This window comes from Adelges cooleyi, unplaced genomic scaffold, assembly GCF_023614345.1.
Source record: "Adelges cooleyi isolate 19-005CV unplaced genomic scaffold, UGA_ACOO_1.1 ACOO_flye_CR_arks_rails_tigmint_CR_PRNA_167, whole genome shotgun sequence".
Taxonomy (NCBI): Eukaryota; Metazoa; Arthropoda; class Insecta; order Hemiptera; family Adelgidae; genus Adelges; species Adelges cooleyi.
Window position 1 is genome coordinate 828,392 of NW_026095824.1, and position 24,356 is coordinate 852,747.

General features: G+C 29.3%; 1 protein-coding gene across 2 annotated transcripts in view; it reads right to left on the bottom strand.

Moving 5' to 3' along the window:
- LOC126832833 (uncharacterized) overlaps positions 1–24,356 on the bottom strand; it is a 63,571-nt gene that overhangs the window by 12,122 nt on the left and 27,093 nt on the right. For both annotated transcript variants that reach the window (XM_050563828.1, XM_050563827.1), the window contains exons 3-5: positions 11,346–11,469; positions 10,398–10,483; positions 2,574–2,669 (exon numbers count right to left, since the gene is read on the bottom strand). In XM_050563828.1, coding sequence (XP_050419785.1) covers positions 2,574–2,669; positions 10,398–10,483; positions 11,346–11,469 — 306 coding nt within the window. The remainder of the gene's footprint in view (positions 1–2,573; positions 2,670–10,397; positions 10,484–11,345; positions 11,470–24,356) is intronic.

Here is a 24,356-nt window from a genome sequence, read left to right on the forward strand (position 1 = left end):
TTACCCGACGGTGGGAAACTAATTGCCGAAGTTATAAGCGTTCTTAAAGGGTCCGTCCGTCTTATCGTGAGTGCCGCGTGACCGTCACTCGTTGTACCCACCCTTCACCGTAATACCTGGGGGGGGGGGAGGGTTCAATCTGCGATCGGGTCACGTGTGCCCAACAGTGGTTAAGTTAATTATTTATAGACCGGTCCGCGACGAGATTACGGATTTTTCGATAATATTTTTCCACAGAGCACCGCCGCGGCAGGCTTATATCCTTTGTTCGATACACATCGTATTACCGTGGAAACTTTCTATTTGTTATTTTTCAATTTTCGCCAACCGCACGAAACGCGACACAACGAACAAAAATGTTCTCCGCCGAAAATTGTTCAACAGCGACGGTAAAATTTTAATTAAATTCCTCGCGTCTCGCCTTAATTGATAAAACTATACATAATTAAAATAACGAAATACGGCTACAGTGTCGCGGAGAAAATGTTTTAATTTACCAAAAAATAATTTGGAAATTGTGACTCGACAAATTGTAGTCATCGACAGTTTTCAAATTTGCTTTGCACGGGTTAACGCGTTCACGCATTCGAAAAATAATAAACAGTCGATTTTTTTTAATTATGATATTTAAAAAAAACAGTGTATACATATTTTTTTATTAAAGACGGCTACAAGAAATCCTGGAATTCATTTAAAAACGCGTCAGAAATTATGCACGGTCTTTTTGCTGTAGGCTATTGCATATTCAATTTCGCGATAACTGTTAATGGTGAAACACTGTTTTAAGTAATACTGACATAAAAGCAAAAGTACCCTGGGCGATGGAATAAAATGGTCCAAAAAGGGTTTATCGTTTTTATCTTTTTACTAAAATCTAAAACAACCCCTAGAGCGTCAAAACTCAATAGGTCACTGATGTACTCTCAACCGTCTCGGGGGAGAACGCTAGAACTACATCAATTTATTTTTCATGAATACTATATTATTTTCAGTTGCCGAAAGGAAACTTTAGCATTATGACAAAAAAAATATCCGTTTTTTTTTTGTTGACAACCAAAATTACTGCTTATTTTCCACAATAATTAAATTGGATTTGAAAAATATACTTAAAATATTGTTTGTCCATAGAAACCGGAAGACCGGTCTAAACGGAAACGTTATTACTATATATAATATACAAGTTTACTTGGGGATTTATAATTAATAAAAAAATACTTATAGGATAGATAGTAACAATTATCTATCACGATATAGTAAACTTTATATTTATATTAATAACCTATTTACTATTAATAAAATGTATAAAGTAATGTACTCATACAATAGCAAATATATTGATTTATAATTTAAAAAACAAACTAGTCCTTAGTACTAAGCTCTCGGAAAATTGCACTACATATACTTAAAAAAATCGCGCAAAACTTTTTACATTTCTATGTGAAGTTTAAGAAACTAACAAAAAAATTTTTTATTAAAATTAACATAAATATTAGCTAAAAGACTCATGTTTGATAAAACTTTAATTATGTAAGTTTTGTTGTCGATACCTTTGAGGCATTTAGTGTGAGGAAAGTATAAAAAATACAAATAATAGTGTAAGGTCCTCTTTGAAATTGTGTTTGCAGTATCGCCAAAGTTCAAACAAATAATTATTCAATTCTGACGGTTATTATTAATATATATTGATTTTTTACTTAAAGAATTTCTACTACGATTGTATATAGTATAAAGTAATATAATAACTGCTATGAAGAATAAATGAAATTATTACAGAATAAGTAAGTTCAGATGTATAATAGTAACACCGTTTAGCCGAAATATTTTTTGGTCAGGAGCAATATTCGATTTTTATTATTTTGTTTCGCGTGTCCCGAATGCTATTATTTTGCATACCCAAAGCGCCGTGCGATATTATAAATTTTAAATTTTAACAAGTATCTCGGATATTCCTACAAATAATATATATATATATATATATATTAGTTTTAATAATTAATATATTCTTATTTTCTCATTACTTATGAAAAAAAAAATTATATTATTTTGTAACGATACTGCATAGTTAGTTATCCGTTTACGGAAAATATAAAATATCTAACGTAATAAGATTTCCAAAATATAATTATTAATTAAAACGCTTAGTTAGAGGCCTTTAATTTTGTAATGTACGAACAAAACCAAATTTGACTTACTATAGTATACAGTTCTACTCAATTAATTTATGTAGTGAATACAACGCATATAACAACAAATTACTGTTTAATAATTGTAGTCGATGTTTTTGTAATACTAAATCTAAATGAATATTACCATCTGATGAATAGCACTGAAATATATTAAATTAAATTCCCTGTACACGGAGCGCTTGTTGAGCTCAATTCAATATCGAGTATGGGCGTATAAGGAAATGTTAGTGCTTATTTTTTTTTTTATTAATACCAAATACCAAGCGATAAATTCGCACGTTTCAAATAGGAACGGGATTTATTTATTTTGCGCTAATAATAATAAGAATTAAAATCGAATAGAATGATTGCGTTGATAATCTATAAATATAATAATATTATAAATACCGTGTCCAACCCGTACAAGTACACGGAATGTGCAACGTCGACAAAAGTCGCTGTGATCATGGCGAAAATCCACGGTACGAACATCACCCTGAGATCCTGTAAAAATAAAAATAAAACGATTTCAAAATGTGTGTGATTAAGTATACTGCTAAAATATAAATGGCCCAAGAAATATTGCTTTTATATAACAAATGAATAATGTCAGTAGCCCTTTTAATTTTTTTTTTAGTGTTACAAACGAATATTGATATTTTATATTAATTAAGATTTATTGTCAAAACTAACCAATAGGCAACGCGATTACTATAACTGCTATAGTGACCACTGATACTATTTAACTACAGTATGAAATTCACCTAGTATTTTTAAGGTACTTCTGTTTATCTATATTTTAAAGTCAAACAATCAATGTTTCGTAAACACCGCAATCGAGAAGGCTTGACAAAGCGGTACATTAAAAAAAAAATATATAATCGAATTTAAATATAGTTTTCCTGATGGAATATAAACAAGCGTACTTTGTTGTACACTGCTTTCATTATGATTGCTTCTTATTGTAGTCTAAAATCTGACAAATTGGCATTACAGCGGATAACACCCTTACACAGTTATATATAACTGTTATAGCGTTTAACTTAAATTTTGATTGAAGATTTGCTGAGCTTTTCATCAGAATAAACGAGATTTTTTTTTTTTGAGAGAGTCGAGATAGTTTAACTGTACTTCTCGAGGTACTTCAAATGCATTTTAAGTTAGATCGGCGTCGTTTATTATTATCCTGCACGTCGGCGCGGCATTACTATTTGAACGCGTTTAATGATGCAGAAAGAGGAAATTGGATTTTCCTCAAGAGACTCGCTCTGGCCCGTACAATTCCACAATACCCAAAAGTAAGAACACGGAATGTTATCCTAAACAAATCTCAACATATTACAGCATGTTTAAACGGTCACCGAGAAGGCCATTAAAACATCTTATGCCGGGCTACGTGATTTCTTTTTCATAATCCATTAGGCAAATGGGTCCGGGGTTAATATGAGTACGGTTAGATTTTTTAACCTTTTTAACTTTCGTTTACCGTCACAACCTGCCATCGCGTCCCCAATGTTGTCTGATCGTGATTTTTTTAAACGTACAACATACACATACATATAAACTATTGTATTATGTAAAGAGATAAAGATGGATAAAAATAGAAATAGATTCATATGCGCAGACCAGTATATTATAATGTAAATATATCACAAAGGGGATGTTTTTGAGTGCAGCGTAGACGCGGTCGCAGTATAATGTGGAAACGCGAATTGTCGTTATAAATCATCTCACGGGAAGACGTTACCCGCAGTGCATCGTAATGGTAAAGCCTGACATTTTTTATTGTCCATCTTGAGTTGTTTACAATGGTAGTGTATTTACGATTAACAGCGGAAAACCCGGTGCGTAGACGTTATGGTGTTTTCGGAAAAATACAGTGAACATAATTTCGTTTGTTCCAGGCAAACGCATTTTTCGTTTTGACAAGTCCGTTAAGCCATAAAAATCGCTAGAACATAATTATGCACATAGAACACATACGCACAGAACAAATCCCATGTTTAACAGGGCATTATGTGTTCAGACAAAGACTTAAGCTGTAACATTGAAGCTAGAAAGCTAATTTAATATTAAATGCGTTCAAGCACGGGGCGCAAAGTTATATAAAATAGAAACACATTACTCCTTTTGAATAAATGTATGAGAGCGAGATATTAAATAATCGGTAGGAAATATTGCATTTATACGGTTGTACAGTTTAATTTTTTACCACCTCGGATGTAACTTTACACTTTGAGTTTTAACATGTGTACAGCGAGTACTAAAATAATGCTTGTACGAGAAATCTCCCCTACAGATTATAAGAATATAAATTGTTAAAAGTGCGCAATTCAAAAATATTATGTCATAATTTACTTTTTATTATTTAGAAAAAAGTGGGTGGCCGTTTAAATGACACGTGTCGATTCTACGTGAGCCTTCTTTGTGTCCGGTAGACTTTCATTACCGAATCTTACATCGGCCAGCGGTTGTATACAAAACTAAAAAGGACATAACAACTCTAACGGGGAGTTAATTTTATCCATCCCACCATAATACAACAATCAACTGCTAAATAATTAAATAACACCAGATAGCTATTATGTTTGACATAAACAACGATATTAAATTACAACAAATAATGCTGAATAGCAGATCCAATTTGATAAACTGCTATAAAACGATAAGAATCTAAATAGAAATGCGATAGTAGGTAATAAAAAAAGCCAATTTATTCGTTTCAGCTTTTGTTATAAAAGAAAAAATCTTGTATACGGCATACCAAAAGGAACCTGTGTTCTATATGTTGTTTGTTTGCTATTATATGTGCATTATGCATGACGATTTCCTTTTTTGTTTGAATGGCCAGAAAAAAATGTATTTGAAACATTTCAAGTGTGATGTTTTCCTCCTTAAGAGAACCGTAATATTTTCTTACTTTGACAGTATTGACACCATATAAACAAACTTTATTTGGAGCGGAAAAATCCATATCTAGGCATTTTTCCTCCCGGTTTTTTCAGAAACGTTTGATTATTTTTTACTGTAGTCTGTAACTAAGGCAAGATAACATCTAAATTTATTATTATAACAATATCCATAAAAACTATTTTTCGTTACACTTCTCAAATGTCATTAGAGATTAAAATGTATTGTTTGCTTGAACATTTACAAATAATAAATTATAACTAATGGTAATTTATGTAATATTTACATTGTTAATGCTTTATTATATATTTATGTTTTTGTGCCTGAAATACAATTGCACTAAGTTCTCTTATTGCTCGTTATTCAATACTATTTTAATTCCTTATAGCCATTAATTTGTTAAGTGTTTTTTAATTAGATATTTATCATTTATTTATTTTACTGTTTTATTATGTACGTTTTTTAACACCATCTTTTCGATTATAATCGCCGTTTCTTTTTATTCTACAATACATAATAATTAGCCGTCAATACATATTCATTAAAACTTAAAAATACATAATATATTAAAGTTTGTTACTAGTTATGCTTTGCATTATTATTCGAGTAGTATTATAATATATCACAATGATGAATGATTAGCTGATACTGATATGTTTAATTATTGACCATGAAACACATAACAATATACATAGAAAAACTTAACCAAAGAAATAATCCTTACAAAAAGTGATTTTTTTTTGTTAGGTTTCTCATACACAGGTATTGCAATATAAATTTTTGTAGGTCACTGCATTGGATAAATTCTATATAAATTATGTTGTTCCAATTTCTTGAGCCTTATATTATATTAATATATTAAAGCAGTTTCCAGAAACCAAACAAATTGACATTGAACCACCCAGGCACTTATGTAACAATCTTATAACTATAATTATATTCGTTTGTTTGCGGCTAAAGATAAACAAAATATATAAGCGCTAAAATTATTTCTAGTCGATTATAAATAGTGTAAGCTCGGTTGAAATACTGTCCCCCGAGAGACATAAGTATGAAAGACCAACGTAAATTCCGAGAGTTGTACAAACATAACACTTACACACGTTTGTGTTTTGAAGAAAATATTAAATTTATTGCGTTTTAAACTTAAGTTAATTGTATTACGGTTACAAGTTATATAAACGCTGGTCGCTGGATAGCTAAAGTCAATTTTGCAGGTACTATTCGTTTAAGGCGCTGTTAATCAGCTGTACTCAAAAGTGTAAATGGAACAAATAACATTGTTTGTCAATCAAAAATGTACATATTTAATTATTAGGTATAGATTTCAAATGCTTTACACTTTCATTTGCTTTTGCACTATCTATGAATCCACTTATATACTAACACCGTTACTTCTTTAGCCTAATTCTTCCCCTACTTTCTTTTTAACTGCTTAAGTATATTTTATTTTACTCTTTTATAAAAAAAACAAATAAGTAATGACTTATCTAAACCATCTTTCATCTCGCATTACTCTTCTTTTGCTTGGTATTGATGAAACTCCCTATTTATTTTATAATACTATTTCAAACTAAATCTTATCGTGTATGTCACGCATTCAACTTAAAATTCTAATTTCCGCTTCTTCTATTTTGCTCATATTTCTCTCTTACAACCAACATTCGATTTCAACTTTCGTACAACATCGTCGACCTTGCAGCTACTCTAAATAATAAATAATCAACCTAAAAAACACAATTTTATCATGCTGCGCAGCTGTGTTCTACCTACCACGAGTCTAACTACACTTTATTTTAATGCCCATTTATTATGCTGCTCAATTGTTTAATTTTCATGCATAACGCAGAGCCTAAATACTTAAATTTACCCATCCTATTAGCCATGCCTAACATTTATTTTTGTATTTTAATGGACGCGCTCAGGATTTAATGGTAAGTAATTATTCAACTTTATTGTTGGAACTAAATATACCACCCCGGATTCAAAAACACCTCTATTACAGTATTCATTTATATTTTAAAGAAATATCTGGTAAATTGTATAATTGTACAATGATAAAAAAAAATACATTTTAAAATAATGGCATTTCTTTAATAATGAATCATATTACTCGATATGTTATAATATTTAATAGATGGTAATCAACCAATATTATTTATGTTATACATAATACTAATTTAATATTTTATTTATAAAGTATATAAATTGTATGCACTATTATTTTATAATAACAGAGCATGGATTTTATTTTATACACTATTTTCAATTATAATTTTCTGAAAATACATATATTTTTTAACGCTGATAATATATTACCTAATATAAAAACGTTCTAAAGAAACAGTACGTTTTCACACGTGTCTGCTGTAAAATGCTATTGATTTTTCTTCAGTGTGAGTGAGATTTATTAGACGATGAACAAATTCGGTGTGATGTGGTAAAAAAAACCTCGAACAACAGTTTTAAACGCATTTATTTTCGAAACGATATTCACTTTGGGTAGGTACATTTACGTCACTGTTGAAATTACGCTGCAAAGCTGATTACATTAGTTTAACGTCATACTAATGTTTACCTTTAGGAAAATAACTCATAAAAAAAAAATCTTATAATCCATTATACATTGTATTTTATATTTGTAATACATTTAATTTAATAAAAATGTTATGTAATTATGAAAAGTTGTTTTTCATAATAATTTTACATAATAAAATATACATCATACACAATCGAACTAAAGAATTAAACCGAAATCCGCACAAACTAAACGATAAATAATTTTGTTATAGGGCATAAAGCAGTTAAATTAAATATAAACTCAATTTAAATATAAAGCATTAATGATGTATATTATTTTGTGAGTTTGACGTGTAACCAAAATGTAAAATACATACTACATATTATGTGAAACAAAATTGAAAGAAGGTAAGTCTAAAACGTCAGAGTTCAAAACTTAATAAGTTTTCACATTATCCTAATATACTTATCGACGAAATAACTTTGAATGTCTTTGTCTGTAATATATTTGTGATTAAATCTGCCAATTTTTTTTTTAGTTCAACGCATATTGTTATTATTATTTTTAAGCTTTTATCCTTTTCCTTAATATTATGCTGAACGTGTTTTAATACAAAGTTAGATTTACATGACTTTTTTTAACAATTGTTTTATGTAATAAAACGTATCTATTTATAGTACTTGATTTTGAAAAAAAAATCCTAAATATTTTAAATATAAATTATATTTGTGGTCGCGGATAAAACAGTATGATGGCTCTAAAGTTAGACACTTCTCGTCATAATAATGTCATTGTTATTGATGGTGATCAGAAGGGGGACTGTAAAAGGCTAAACCCTCTCAAGTGTTTAAAAACTCTGTAAAAAGATTCCTGGAAACTGGAAAGCTAAACTGCATATTTTATTCCAGCACTTTTCCTATTTGAATATAAGGATTAAGTCTCACCCTTTTACTTGATCCCCGCCTATGGTACTGTTTTCGTTTTCACAAAATACATTTTTATACTTAAAACATAAAATAAGTATTTGACATAATTTAACAAGTGGCTACAGAAACTAAAAAAAAAAATTAATAACAATATCGATTTTTCAAAACTAATTTCGAAAGATAATGAAAAACCATATTATAATAAGTGCTATTAATTAGATATCTCACGGACAAATCGAAAGTTCTCATTTAATTAAGGGAAATAGGGTCGTCTATAGAAAGCTTCGAGGGAATTTCACCGAAACTACCATATTGTAGAGGTATATTGTATTATATAGGGGTGTATTGTTCAACTATATTTTACTTGTGAAAGTAAAATATATCCATTCAAGACTACAATCATTACATTCATAACCTACAAAGGTGTGGCGCGTTATCTACATCTTTTTTACCGACAGATATCTTATCCCGAGGGCAGTATTATTTTGCACCACTAGTCCAAGTTGCTATCCCTGGGGCTTGGTACAGGAAAGGAACGTTAGTCATCCAATATGTGTTTCTGGTGTAATATCATTGTACCTAATGAACGTCGAGTCGCCCCGTGACGAAAGAAAGATAGCTCGCTTGGCGTTTCTATTGAACCGGCACGTTCGTTTATTTCAAAAGATGAGCTCCGATTGTTGCGCAGATATGCGTTTTTAAATCCTTTTTTAATCAGGTCTCTTCGAGTTATTCGTCTCCAGCCGTTTCAGCGCGTTAATATTTTAAGAGATTTTTGTAAAATCAATATTTCCATTCCTCGGACTTAACCGGACCAAACGACGGAATGTCGACAATCCGCAGGGATTGTGTCGGATTCGCCTGTTCGAGGATTAATTAGCAATTTAGATACGAAATTCATGACGTTGTTTGTATAATATACACTTGTACAAATATGCACGTCGCACGCAGGACACCCACGCAAATATTGTACTAGCCATCATGGTTTCCTCTATTATACTAATCCAAACAACGGTTATCCTGCGGTCGGCCTGCTAGTCACAGCATTGTTCGCATAATCGCTATATTATTCACTATAGGTGAGTACAATATACATATATTTGTTTGTTTATTTTAATTTTTATTCATACAATCTGTTACACAATGTACAACAATAAGCATAAAATATGTGGAGGATCTTCAATCGAGTTAAATAAAGATATTTTTTTCTATTCAACTAGCAGGTCACGATACCATCGTCTTTATAATCTTTTTTGGGGGTTGTCAGGAATAGTTATTGATGAGAGTTCAGAAATGAGAGGATTAGAATGATGACTTGTTCGGTTTCTAAAGCATTAGTAATGTAGTTTGGCAGTTTCAGACAAAGTGAAATGTTTAGGTCTTTGTAAGTTGAGTGATTGAAAACAGAATATGGGGCTTTACAAATAGTACGTAGGACTTAGGATTGCAATCTCTCTGAATACGGTTAGTGTTGGAGATTTTGGCTGCTCCCACAACTGTATGCCGTATGACCAGATGGGTCTTAGCTATAATTCGTAGAGTAACAGCTTGGTAGGTAGTTTTATATGTTTAGATGTTAGTAGCAGTCTGTTTTCAAGAAGTTTTGTATAGGTAATAGGTAATATTTAAGAAAAAAGTGGTTGTAATAAATTTCGACCATGTTAATTAATTTTTCGGATAATTAGTATAAGCTTCAAGGTATTATTTTTAATTTATATAATTTTTTCTATGAGTAAAAGTAATTTTGGCTTATTTTAGACCAAAAAGCTAAACAAAATGACGACTACTTAGGATGGTCCAATGTATATTATATACATATATATATATATATATTAACAACATAATATATTTTAATTTTAATTTTAGCATACTCACAAAATATATGCCCAGTAACAACACGATGCTGGTAAGCATGCCGCATCCGGCGCACACCAGCACTACCACGTGAAAAAGTACAGTGGCTGAAAAAAAATTACAACAAAGCTATTATATTATGGTAACCGTTTTTATTAAACAGCCTTAAAACATTCGCAAAGGCGAATCATATTTTATGTCTTTACACTGAGACTGTTACGTAATAGTGTATGTACAACATGCATAACGCGGCCGTTAACTGCACTTTGATCGGTTTAAACTTATCTGGAACACTATATATTGTCTTATATGAATATATGTGAAAAAAAAGTACACTGGCAAAACACGAAAAACATTTTTCCTTTATAAGATTCAATGGAAATGTTAGTATTATATAACGTTATTTATATCCCCCAAAAAAACGAGAAATATAAAACATATAAAGTTTAGTTTGGATAAAACAGTGTTTGGAACATTCCTACAAAAAGTATACCATTTCCAAATGCATTAGTTAAGTAAAAAACTGAAAGCACTCACATTCGCTTAAAAATTGAATGTATTAAAACCGTTTTAGAAATCAAATATATTTTTAAAAAAGATATATTTTTTTAATTTTGCTTTAAAATTGTATAGGAGCAATTAAAATCATAATATAATGATGAACATGTATTATTAGTCCTTACTCTATAAATTATGTAGATGTTGTTAAATAAAATAAATATATAAAGGTTATATTATAGTCTTCAACTTTTTCTATAACAAAGATTTAGGAATAAAAAAAAATAACACAAATTTGATGTAATACTTGTTTTTTAGAATGCCGTTCATTTTTCAAAACATAATGCGTTCACATTTAAATAAATTTCTTAAAAAAATAATGACATTCTAAGAATTCTTCCTAAAAATGTATTTTTTTTAATAAAGTAGTTTAATTGGGTTTTAAAACAAAAAGAATAATAATTTTCTTACTTTCTGACATTTTTTCTGGCTCTAAGAAACTTTTACTCTGTGGTGCGGTCCCATTTCCAGTCCAGTAAGGTCTTTCAAAGTGTAAAAATGACCCCAAAATACTGGTGTTGAGACTGAAATAAGCCTGAAACATAATTGTAATATCATTGTTAATAATAGAAATAATATAGTAACATTTATTAACTCTTATTCAACCGTGTATTTGTGCAATAGGGACAGCTAATTTAATATGTTTCCATAAAATGCAAAATATGCAATTAAATATAATTGACATGACTATATTTTATATTTATTGTTTGTTTTAGGGGAAATTACTGTTTAAATTAAATAAGTTTAGTTGAACGGTGTCTAATACACTATTTGTGTTAGACAACGAACATATAATAAACGTATAATTAGGTATAAATAAATTTCGAATAAACACATAAACCAATGTTTTTTTAAAATAAATAATAGACCATTATAACGCTATTTCTTATAGTATAAAACTTGAAATTTTGTTATAAATAATTCCATCCATAAAATCCAGGAACAACAATTATTGTACATGCCAAATGGTATACTGAGTTTGAGCAAACAGACTTGATTATAATTAAAAAGTTAAAACAATTTTGCCAACATTGTCAATATTAAAACAATTGTGTTTACTTTCGAGAATTTAAAAGTAAACAGAAATAGGAAAAAAGAAATCGAAATGATTATTTCTGATGATGTTACTTCTGTAACATAGCGTATACTTTATGAAATGTATAAATATCTTTAAAAACAATTTTTTTAAACAAGTTACCATAATTTTGATTGACCGAACATATGTATTCAAAGCATATTTGATATGGCAAATCAATGTTAAAACTGACAACGCCCTAGTCATGAAAAAAATGCAGAGTAAAAAAGTAGTTTTTTTTAGTATCCATTAACTAAAATTTCTGGTAAAACTAAAAATTGTATATTATATTAACTGCCAAATAATATATCTTGAAAATGAAAAATAGTATTCCTGTTCAAAACATGCAAATTATTATGGTTTCCTCATATCATATAGTTCCTTGCTTTAATTACTAAATTATGTACATTTTAGTATTTGAATTTCCCCGGTTATGTACTTGTGAGTTGTGTTGTTCTGGTTATCTATTGTCTGCCAAGTATTTATATATATTTGAAGTTTGAACGTTGTCAATTTACAACCGGTCGTCTTCAACTTAATTCAACAGTATTGCATTACATTAAACTATATAGATGCTCAAAATTCGAATTGTATATTGCTAAACTCATTTGCGCTGGTGTCTAACCCGTATATTATATATTCACAAGCAAATACTAGAGTTCAAAGAGAATTTGAGACGACCTATTTTGGTCCGTGTTCAATTGCATTAGACGCTTTTGGTTAATACGATTTCCGTGGGTCAAATAATACAATAGAGATAACATTTTGATTACTAAGTAAGTTTTAATAATTTCTATCGCCTAACATATTGAAATTAAATATACATCAATCAATGTTTCACCATAATTTTTTTAACCGCCTAAATAACGGCCATTTTAGAAAAAATAAGTAAAAGCAGTTTTTCCGAGGTCAAATTTCAAACAAACCGTGTTTAAATATAATATAAGGCTCTACGTTGTTAAAAGTAAGGCGCAAGCAGCCATTAAGTAGAAAAGCGTTAAGTATAGTTTCCTGCCACTGACAATTATTTCAACCTGTGAATTTTTAAAATAGAAAAGGAACTAATGACGGTTTTATTTACTTCTCAGAATTTACAATAATATAATTTATTGATGAAGTCAGTGCACGCAATTCGTTATTGTCAGGTTTCGCGTGTTATGGTACTATTTTTAAACAATAGAAAAATACATAAAACACTGAAAAAATTAGACAAAAAAAAAAAAAATTCCCTTGTGGGAAGATTCATTAACGATGGGACTATTTACAAATGTATTTTAGATCAACTATGTACTTTTGTACAACTCACTTCAAATTTTTTTACCAAGACCTTTTTTAGTTGTAATTTTTCTTAAGAAATTTTTTCCTTAAAGATTTATAATAATTTATTTAACCTAACTCGTTACCACAAAAATTTCGGATTTTAAAAAAATTACGTTTATTTATCCATTTTCAAGTCTCGTTTTCACACTCAATATAAATAGAATGTGTACTTACGTTCCCAGATAAAATTATATCTTTTGAAAATACTATTGTAACAAAGTCATTTAAAATAAAAAAATCCGAATTTTTCTGATTGGTTGGATTTAAAACATTTATTCTTCTAAATATTTTGTTTTAACACCTTTTTTTTCCATTTAATATCTATTTAGACACAACAATAAATATTTAAGCAAACACAAAAATAGGAGGATCTATATTTTTTAAATATATGGATTTTGAGAATTCCGTCCCTATGCATATAAAATACTTGATATATTATTTAAGACTTCATTACTGTTTATAATAGTTTGTTAGCGAGAGAAGATTTTACTAACCTATTACTTTAGCATGTCATAAAGTGAAGAAGAAGACTTTAATACTATTATTAAATAAATGCGTACGAAGACCGAGCTTATTTTCAATTTCGACACTTCCATTTATTATGATATTTCATTCATTTATGATAATTATGTTACGACTCTTGTTAATTTTTCATGCTACCGTGTTCTTGCCAACAAATGCCTTAATTAACGTCCTAAAGTTCACGTATTAAAAAGTCAGTAAAAAAGGTTATATAAATACAAAATTATGCAGTAAAATTAATAATTATGGTAAATTGTTTGACTTCAAAATAAAATGTATTATTTGTTTATAGGTATTATATAATATTTATATATTAATTATATAATTTGTAAATCTATGTTAAGGTTTCTGATCACACAAACCCCAAAGGCATATTTTCAAATCAAAAAGTTATGTTTTCTTTTTAGAAAATTACTGTGATTAATATTGTATTATTACTTTTAATTTACAACCGTTATAACAATAATTATAATTTATAATAGTTTTTTTTTTATAATAGAAAATTGCCTTTCCACTACATAAATCGATTATTTATAAATATCGAATAATGTTTTATAATTTGTGTTCCATGTTATCTTTTATTAAGTTACAAATTTGAGTGACTGTAAGTAAAAACTAAAAATATATTTTGAGTTTGAAGAGATATTTCCGATTAAAAAAAAAAAAAAAAAATTGTATTTAATAATATTAGTAGACATAATAAAAGTATTATTTCGGGACTGTTGGGGCGTAGCCTTTACACACGGTTCACTATTAATCTAATGCTACGTTCTCTTTTTTATTAATTTCCTAGACACGGCACTGAACAAAACGCATATTCGGTCTTCGGTTTATTATGATTGTTTTCAGTTGATAAAATAAGCCCAGTGCTATTCACCGAATCATTTCAAATATATTTACATTGTATATGTTATACTCACATCGGAGCCGTTTCGATATGAAGGATTTCGCCTTTTCCTAATACACTTATATAAAGCGGTCCCATAACGATATGCGATTACGTTAGGAAACTGTTTTCACCGATCAGCGGCTAAATTCCTATTTACAAAATATGCTTCGAACATTGGCAGAATAAAATTACATTGCGCCATATACATTTCGTCGAGGGATTCGGGTTTAAAACAACTGTCGGGCTGCTCAAACCAATGTGCATAATCATATTTTCAATTTCCAATTGCAGGATTAAAATAATGGTATTATTATATGGCTATTCGCGTTAAAAAACTGCCAAGATATTTTTCAATGTTTGGCTGTGCGCTGTATTTCATATTATCATTAATATTAAACGTTTCGATTTTCACAATAAAAACCTATTAGACAGCCAATGGTTTAAGCCAGCGAGGCTGACGTTTTGACAGTTTCATCAGACGCATCACAGGTTATTAAAGTTTGCCCGCATTGAATACAAACAGAATATTATAACACACCTAGTTCGTTGTGCGCAATATAATGCACTCATTAATTGCGGACTTTCATAGTTCATTCAGGAAGTAACGTTTATAGCGGGATAAAACTCGTATACAACCCCTTTTTATAGAACACATTAATTGAACACGAGGTATGATATCGGTACACAGCGAAGGTAGCGGTATAATATGAAATGTGTATAACCGATGTAGAAGCTTTATATATATATATTTTTTTTTTGCTGGTATCATTTCAAAAGCATTACGTTATTGCACATTGACCTACATACCAATGATAAATATAAAATGACTAATACAATAAAAACTGCGTGTAGATCATTATTTATCGGGACACACAGATACAGCAGATACAAAAGTTATCTTAGAAATCCAAATTTACCGACACGATTAGTTCCGCAGCACGTAAAATGATAATTCTGTTTTAAGGAAAACTAAAAAAAGCTATTGTTACATGTTGATTCGAATGTTTTGTAATAAATTAAAAAGAAAAACCATAATATTATCCCAATAGAAAAGTCCGTTAAATACTTGGGCACATTAAAACTAAAAAAATATCTTTAAAATTAAAACTCCATAGGACATCTACTGCGTACAAACATCTCTCTCTCGACAATACAATTCTTCTATAAAAATAACTTATTAGTCCTGCAAAAACATAACAACGCTTTAAAGATGGAATTAAACGTAAACATACTATTTTTATTAGATTTATATTAAAAACATATATTCATTAATAAAAAAATAACGTTTTATAACTTTTAACAACATCGTAGTTGCACACAGTCTAAGTATAGTACCAAATGCTTTATTGCTTAACATGTATAGTACACTATCTATATCTCATTATTATTTACTTTCCGTTTTGCGCTTTTTCTCAATATTGACTCTTTTTATAATATGTTATATTTTTTTCAAATCAAACAATATTCTACTGATAAAAAATACTTTTACCTAAAGGTAATTGGTGTATTATACAAATAAAATATACCATATTTTTTAGGAATCCTAACAAATTAAAATGAATTGATAAAATAAAGGTAGACAGTATTTGAACAAAGATACAAAACTATGTAGTGAAAATAAATTTAAACATATTAATGTGTTCGTTTATGTAAGGCACAATCCATTTGTATGACTTAAATTGTTTTTTGTGTATCCTACGTATCTTTGTTAAATCATTAACCATTTTCCTTGGCTAGACCGGAAAAAAATCGTTACCTCTATTACTACACGTATATAACTTTTATTGGCAATTGAAAAGGTTCTACAACTCTACACCGTTTAATGGGCTACAATTATTCAGCGACTTAACGATAAAATATTTTAGTGGGTCGGGTGTTGAAACAAAACGTTCTCTCGTCCAAAATTGGTTCATGTTGACATGTGTTTAACATTTATACTTAACTATGCGCGCGTCGCTTACAAATCATTGTATGTATATTTAAACTCACAGCTGTGGAATATTGCATTCTGTTGCCACTAAAAACAACTTTTTCTTTTAATCAGTCATAAAACTGCATTACAAAAAAAAAACATTATGATTCTTAATATGTCAAAAGATTAAGAATGTCAAAATTACAAAAAAGGTTTATTTCTGCAAAAAAAATGTACATTTAATCACAAATGTTTACTATGGCATCACAAAGTTAGGACGGCCTAGACAAGCTATATGTTTCAGGGTTACACGTGAGCGCTTTCGATTTCAATCTTAAACGCAGTGTATATAAGTGTATATATATATATATATATATACCAACCGCCAAATATGTTTCTGGAGTAAACTGCCATTAAAGGATTTCAAAAAAAATTCTCTAGGGTAAAACAGATATATCAGCTTGCTTGTGTCATACAAAATCCAGCCGAGTACTCGAATGGATTACTTTTTTAATACATGTTTTTTTATTTTCATTTTTTCTGTACGAATGGTATTTCCTACTAGTGGAACTAAAAGTTTAAACATATATAAACGTAGATCAATTTGTAACATCTGGCGATCCCATAATTTCATCTTAACTGCTCCGAAACTAATTCGCCAAAGTAATAAAAACCGTAAACGCGTACAAATTATATGATTAAAAAAAAAAAACCAATATTTAAACTTTGAGTTCGTATGTTGATAATGCTTATGACATCGAGTTGTTTACCAATACACATTATAAAGTTTTACATACAAATTGTTTGTCTTTGTTGTTGTAATATAGTTTACTCGTTTGATCAATTTAAACTATTATTTTATATAAACCATAAGGCATAACCGTAATATCAAAAAATAATAAAAAGTTGTTCGAGAAAAAAAAACCTATTACGGCGAAATTTACAGCAAATAGTTATGTCAGAAAAATTATATAATCTTATTTTAATTTAACTTAATTGTAAAAGAGAAATACCTTATGTAATTTATAAAACTAAAATGACTAAAATTGTAAATAATGATACATTTTTTGGAATACTTTAAATTAAATCCGTGAGTCATTTTTATTTGATAAAAATATATTTCACACTATGAACCGACAGGAATGATAGTATTCAAATTCATCAAAGTCTAAACATATTCAATTCTAACACAACATAAATATATTATATTATTAATGTATTTTTACACATTCATAAAATGATACATTTTTTCATTGACACTAAGTCTTATAACCGTATCAATACAACAGTGTTAAGGAAGATATAAATCTATTGTTTTTGACAATCTAATAGCGGTGAAAAAAAAAATCTCCAACATATTTATGGATTATAGTGTTATTTATTGCATCTCCGAGATTTATACTCACCAGCTTTTAACATTATCAATATTTTCAATTTAGTTCAAACTTTAAGTAAACGTTTTCAAAATGTTTCCAATATTATATTAATAAAATATAAAGAAAAATAAGATGTTTAAAGTATTGAAAATAATAAAAATTTGATATTTCGCTCAATTAGAATTATTTTAACTAGTATTGTGCTGTCCGTGTTTTCAAAATAATTACCAACACAATATGTACCAAATGATGTTACTTATTATAATAATATTGTGTTTTAACAAAATTACAAATGTCAAGCCGATAAAGATTCAGGAAAAAAAGTCAACTGATGAACATTCATTTTTTAATTAATTATATTATGTTTAAATTTTAAAATAATTTGGTAACGTTACAAACACAGCTCATGCGAATACTGTGTCAACTGCAAACTGTACTCGAAAAGTTATTAAATTACACAAACTTGTCCGTGTCAAACTTAGGTTGGTGTCTAAGTGATATCGTTCGCAGGCCTGCGGTGTTACATCGTAAAAAGAAAAAGAAACGGTAAAAAATAATAAAGCAACCTCTAGAGAATTGTCGCAATTTCGTTTTTGCCGCCACAGTAATGAAACTTGGGCTAGCAATATCATGTTATAATAACATCCAAGCGTGACTGCCAGACCAAAAACGAAGCAAATTGTTGAATTCAAAGACAGTATTTGTTGTTGGCTTGCGGCAAATCTACGTCCCGTCCTGTCGTCGCTCTGTTTTTGGCTTTTGCACCGTTTTATGGAACACAAAATAGACGTTTATCAGTCGAGCATTTTATCGGTCTCGACAGATTTACTTAAAATATAGCGGATAAATCGTGTCACACGAAAAGGCTTTACCGGGTTCAACCCGCTTTGTCACATTTTAGTATTCATTTTTCTTGTCGGCCAAATCGCATTTCCGTCGATATTTCATAATCGGATCGAACAAATTTTTCAATCTCGACACAACAACATCAAAAACAAACGTGTAAAATATATTGATACACATGCATATGCATATGCAGATTAGCTCAGTGCTTTCCGATTTTGGTTTTTTCGAGGATTTATAGGCATATTTTAATATGTTAGTGTCTAATAATTAAATGCTTTGTTTAACAGGTAAAAAAAAAAAAAAGAATAAGTAAATACATGTAATAGTTATCAAATTTGATATTAGATAATGATAATTGGTAATTGAAAATTAGTATATTATTGTACCTATGGACGCAAATTTATGCTGGAAAACATGCAATGATTATTTGTTTACATTGTACAGAAGTATATGAAATCAATTGAAACGGAAGAGAAAAAAAATACATAGTTTGGAATTTAAATTGAAACGACAATGTACCTTTATAATATAATCATTCAAAGAATCCACCAACGGATTTGTGAGCTGGCTGGTTTTGTATATATTTTTATGGAAAATCTCGCGGGAACGCTAATGAACAACCAAACTTTTATTTTTCGGTTTGGCTAAACCGCAAACATTTCTCGTTAAATTGCATTAATCAAATGAATCCAAAACAATAATTATGGCATGGCTTTCCTCGATGCAAATAGTTGTAATTCTAAAAAAAAAACGGTACCTCAAATATTAGATTTGTTGAATTAAATTTTTTTTTTTTACTTAAAGTTATTGAGGTTGAAACATTTGAGTTTAATACATCCCAAAAATCTTTCTGGGAAAATAAAGACAATACAATTGTTTTTGTTAAACTAAAATCAACGATGCGATCAAATACTCAATACAATAAACGTTTCCTAGAACAAATGCTGTTATCTTCTCATAAACTTGAGCATCTTCGTCGAAAACGTTTTGAACGTTTCTTACCCTACTTGTTACGACTACAATAATGTGGAAAAGATATTGAACTAATGTCAAATTCTAATGATAACGTGCATTGACAGTATTATTTAATGTATTGTTTTCGAAAAAAATACTTTTTCCTTTATTTTTTAAATAAAATGTTTAAAACTCATACAAAAATGAATGGTTAGCTTACAATTATTAATGGTTACCATCAAAATTACTTAATGCGGGAGGTTTAGTGAGATTATATTGCGTTCTGACACGTTTTCTTTAATCGCATCTTGCAAAGAAAATAACCTAAATCTCAATAACATGTTCCAGAATCTTCGTGGATGAATGGACTTTATAAGGCAGACATATAATAGCAAATCCCGTATACGCGTATAAAGCCTTTTCGTCATATTATACATTTTTTATTTATAATGAGTTGTGCGCAGTATTTCATGCAAAACTAAAGCCGCCCAAACACGTTTAAGGTTTTTTAAGCAAAAAAATAATTCAAACAAAGTTTAATACAAAGAATAAGTTTTTAAACAACAACGATTACCGTTCTTATTATAATTACATTTTATACTTAACATTTTTAAAACCTAATACACATGTACATAGATATACTAGCTGTACATAGCTATATTGAAATAATTAATAAGCTTTAAGAATTAGTATTATTTATGTTGATGCTATTTAAGTTAAACTATGAAAATGGCTGTTTACTAAGATTAATTACGTTAAATGTGATGTTTTGTATCATGCACATAAGATCTGCAAGGTTGTATTTTTCAAAAAAAAAAAATGGAATCCTATCAACTGGTACTAACAAACAAAACAAAATGTGTACAAGTAGTGCAGAAATGTATTGATTTTTAATTATAAATATAATGCTTAACGCTAGGTTATAAAGGGTTAAATATAGATTAATTTTGTCTAACACTGCCTACGTAATTATATGCTACTTATTCTGGTTCAAGATATATTTGTCATTAACCATTGTACAAATTAAAATATTGTAATTATTATCGTTTTTATATGATCAGACGATAATACACTATTTCAGTGGCCTAAAACCACACTGTTTTTGATAAGTACATCATCAATAAATTTATATTATGATGTTTATTTTCCCTATATTTTATTTTATATTGTAGTATATGTAAAATAAGGGATATACATTAGGATTGTAGTTAAATATTTAATAATTAGGTCAACTACTCGAATCTCAAATATTCAGATTAATATTTTGTCAAAAATTTCCTATCACTGTTTTATATATATATATACATAAGGAGAAAATGGGAAAAATAAATATAATATAGGAAGAATATAATGGATATAATATATGCCGAACAATAAATCACAGCCCACAGACGTCAAAACTGTAAATATCGACCATATCTCGATTAAAATATATGGTATCAAAATGAAATTTTTTTTATCGGATTAACTAAATATATGATGTACATTATATTATATTTATTTATAGTGTCAACGTATGTATGTGCAAGAGGCAAGAGTTGTAGGTGTATGTAAAATACGTATATGTTTCTAATTTCTATACAACGACTAAGGTAAGAAGTTGTAAGTAGTAACTTGTTGATAATCGGCTTTCACAAGTGAGAAAACGCATGTAATTTTTACAACGTTAAACATTAAATTTACCATCATTTGGTATTAACATGGATATGTTATTGGACTGGGGGTCAAGATGTCTATCACGGACAGCGAAAGCAGTGTAATGTCTGTCGAAAGAAGCTATGTTACCGCCAAGAGGAAGCAGGAAACAGATGAGCGGAACTCATCCTCCTCCTCTTCGACGGACATAACAGTATTGTTAATGAGTAGTCGAGGACCACGAAGGCCGACACTTATCGCAAGATAATGAGCGGACTCCACTGGTTTATGGAGTCAGCCAAGGCGAACCAAAATCAGAAGAAGTACTTCAATAAGGAGATTGTCAAAGGCATAACGGACAAAGCGAAGAGTCTGATCCAGGCGGAGGATAAGGCCAACATGCTGGAGAACAGGAGAGCGGCCAAGTCCACGTCATTGTAGAAGAGTTTACAAAGAGCAAAATTTGTGCGTGTGGCGCGATCTAGCGGTCTAGCCTAAGATAACGTACATTTTTACATTTCTTTGTGGCCAAAATACAAAAATATCTTACTAAAATTTTCAGTATGCATACAATTGTACCTCGTAAAAAAAATCATGGTGGTTATACGGACCGTAATGCTATAACATCCATGATTCAATGTTTTTCCGGGGAGCGGAGAAAATAACACTACATTTTTTTCTTGAAATTGTGTGTATTTTGTGCACAGGTACTACTGTATATAAATATTTACACAACTTGTTTTAAATAACCGTACAATTGGCAACAATGCAGAAATGCAGCTCGAAAAGATAAACCCTAATCAGAATGACGAGGTCGTCGTTTCACCGTTTTTCAAAGGGGCTTATCTGTGTGACCGACAGTACACCATCGTCCTTATACAATTGATTTCGGTCAAAAAACGCGAAAAAGCGTATACTAGTGGATAGATGGGTAATAGCAAATGCTTCAATAATTCTCCAACAAAAATATATTATTTTTATCTAAAAAAAAAAATTGTCGCATTGATTCCATTGAAAATTTTGTATTCATGTGCCAACAATAGTCTGAGCTAAATATTATCAAACCGACCCACTCCAACCCACCGCAGAAAAATAGGCTATTTTCAGTTTAACGTTTAGGTCCCATCACATGTCTACAATATAATATAATAAATAAATCGTCATTAGCATACGCTACTGCCCTTATTTAGGTTTAAACGGGTTTTTGTAGAAATTCTGTAAAAAAGAGTGAGTTTAAACTTAAATAAAAAAACATACACTTTATTTTTAGGCACGAAAACCTCGTAGAAATTGTCGGAACACGGTATCACTGTGGAAACCATCGATCTGAAAATAAATACCATTGGCCAATATATCACGGAAATATATAGAAATAATATATATTTGTTTACCTACAACCATTGCAACGGTCCGAAAAACGGAAATGAACTGTAGACACTTTAATAGATGATTTTATGAACGCAAAGAGCAACCACCATATACAACTAAATATCAAACGAAATGTGTCAACGTGGAATTTTATTTTACGACCTTTTAAACGTACACGTAGTATAAAATAGTTTAAGTAAACAGTAATGTAATTAAAAAAAAAAAATCGCCTTCACACGTTTTTGGGAAATATTAATAAACATAAAAAGTTTTGTACATCTAAAATAATAGCTCTTAAGAAAATATGTATTTAAAAATTATTACATCTTTATACACCAAAAAATAACATATATATTATAAATAATAACGTTAATAAAATGTTAATATTATAATACCAAAAATGTTAATAGCTAACGTTTTTTACATTACTTCTTTGTCAAACATTAGCCAATTAAACAGGTTGAGCCTCCGAGCGTTTAATACAGCGCCCATGTTAAATATTATTTCTACATATCTACATAAACTGTGAACATACAACGTGTACGGTTACAGATGGTACAAAGATGGCTTAATATAAAGTTTAAAATCATACTTCGTTATCTTAACCCACTTTAAAGTGCTCGCACTCAGTTTGTTTTACCGTAAACGGTATTAAATGTTTTTATGAAATTGTTTCACTACTAAGAGTTTACATCTTATGCATTAAAAGTACACATAACAGAAGTAAGCCTTTACAGGTAGGAATTTATAAGTTGTATGTAATCTTTGGACGATCGTTTTAACCCATTCAGAACATTTGTTTTTCTGCACGACAAGACTTTGTCTCAAGTATTCAAAACTTTGGTTGTCAACTGCCGAAGTTGGACATTTTTAGCCAAATAAATGCAATATACAGTGTGAACGGTTTAATTTTGCACATAAAAAAAATAACTAGAGCTGATATTTTAGAATGTATTCATTAATCAAACGAAACGTATAAATATATTTTCCATACAATAGAAAATTATTCGAGAGAAACCTAAAAAAAATTATCGAAACGATATTGTCAAAATATACAGCTGTACTACAACAACAACAATAGGAAAACATAACATATGGAATGTCCAAAAGGTGTAACAACAATATTATTATTATTATGAAAATATAAACGACCATTTATTAATTTATCAAAATACATACACATCGGTAAAAAAGCTTAAAACAATTAATTTGTATTGATTTTGTTAAACAGATATTAATAATATGAGTAAATAAATGCATATATAAAAACTTTATAAAATACCAAGGAATTCCTTGGAGACCTTATATTTTTCCCCGTACTGCAATAATGCTAATGTTACAAAAGTTCCGCTTATTATTATTTTTATACAAATATTCTATAAAAAGTGCAAACAAAGTAAAATGATTAAGCCTACCAATTTGCATAATGTGTATTGTGTAACAATCAAAATATAAATGTTTTTCGGTATTTGTCAAAAACTATAAAAACCGGTGTGTAGTAATTGAATTTGTTTCATAATGATAA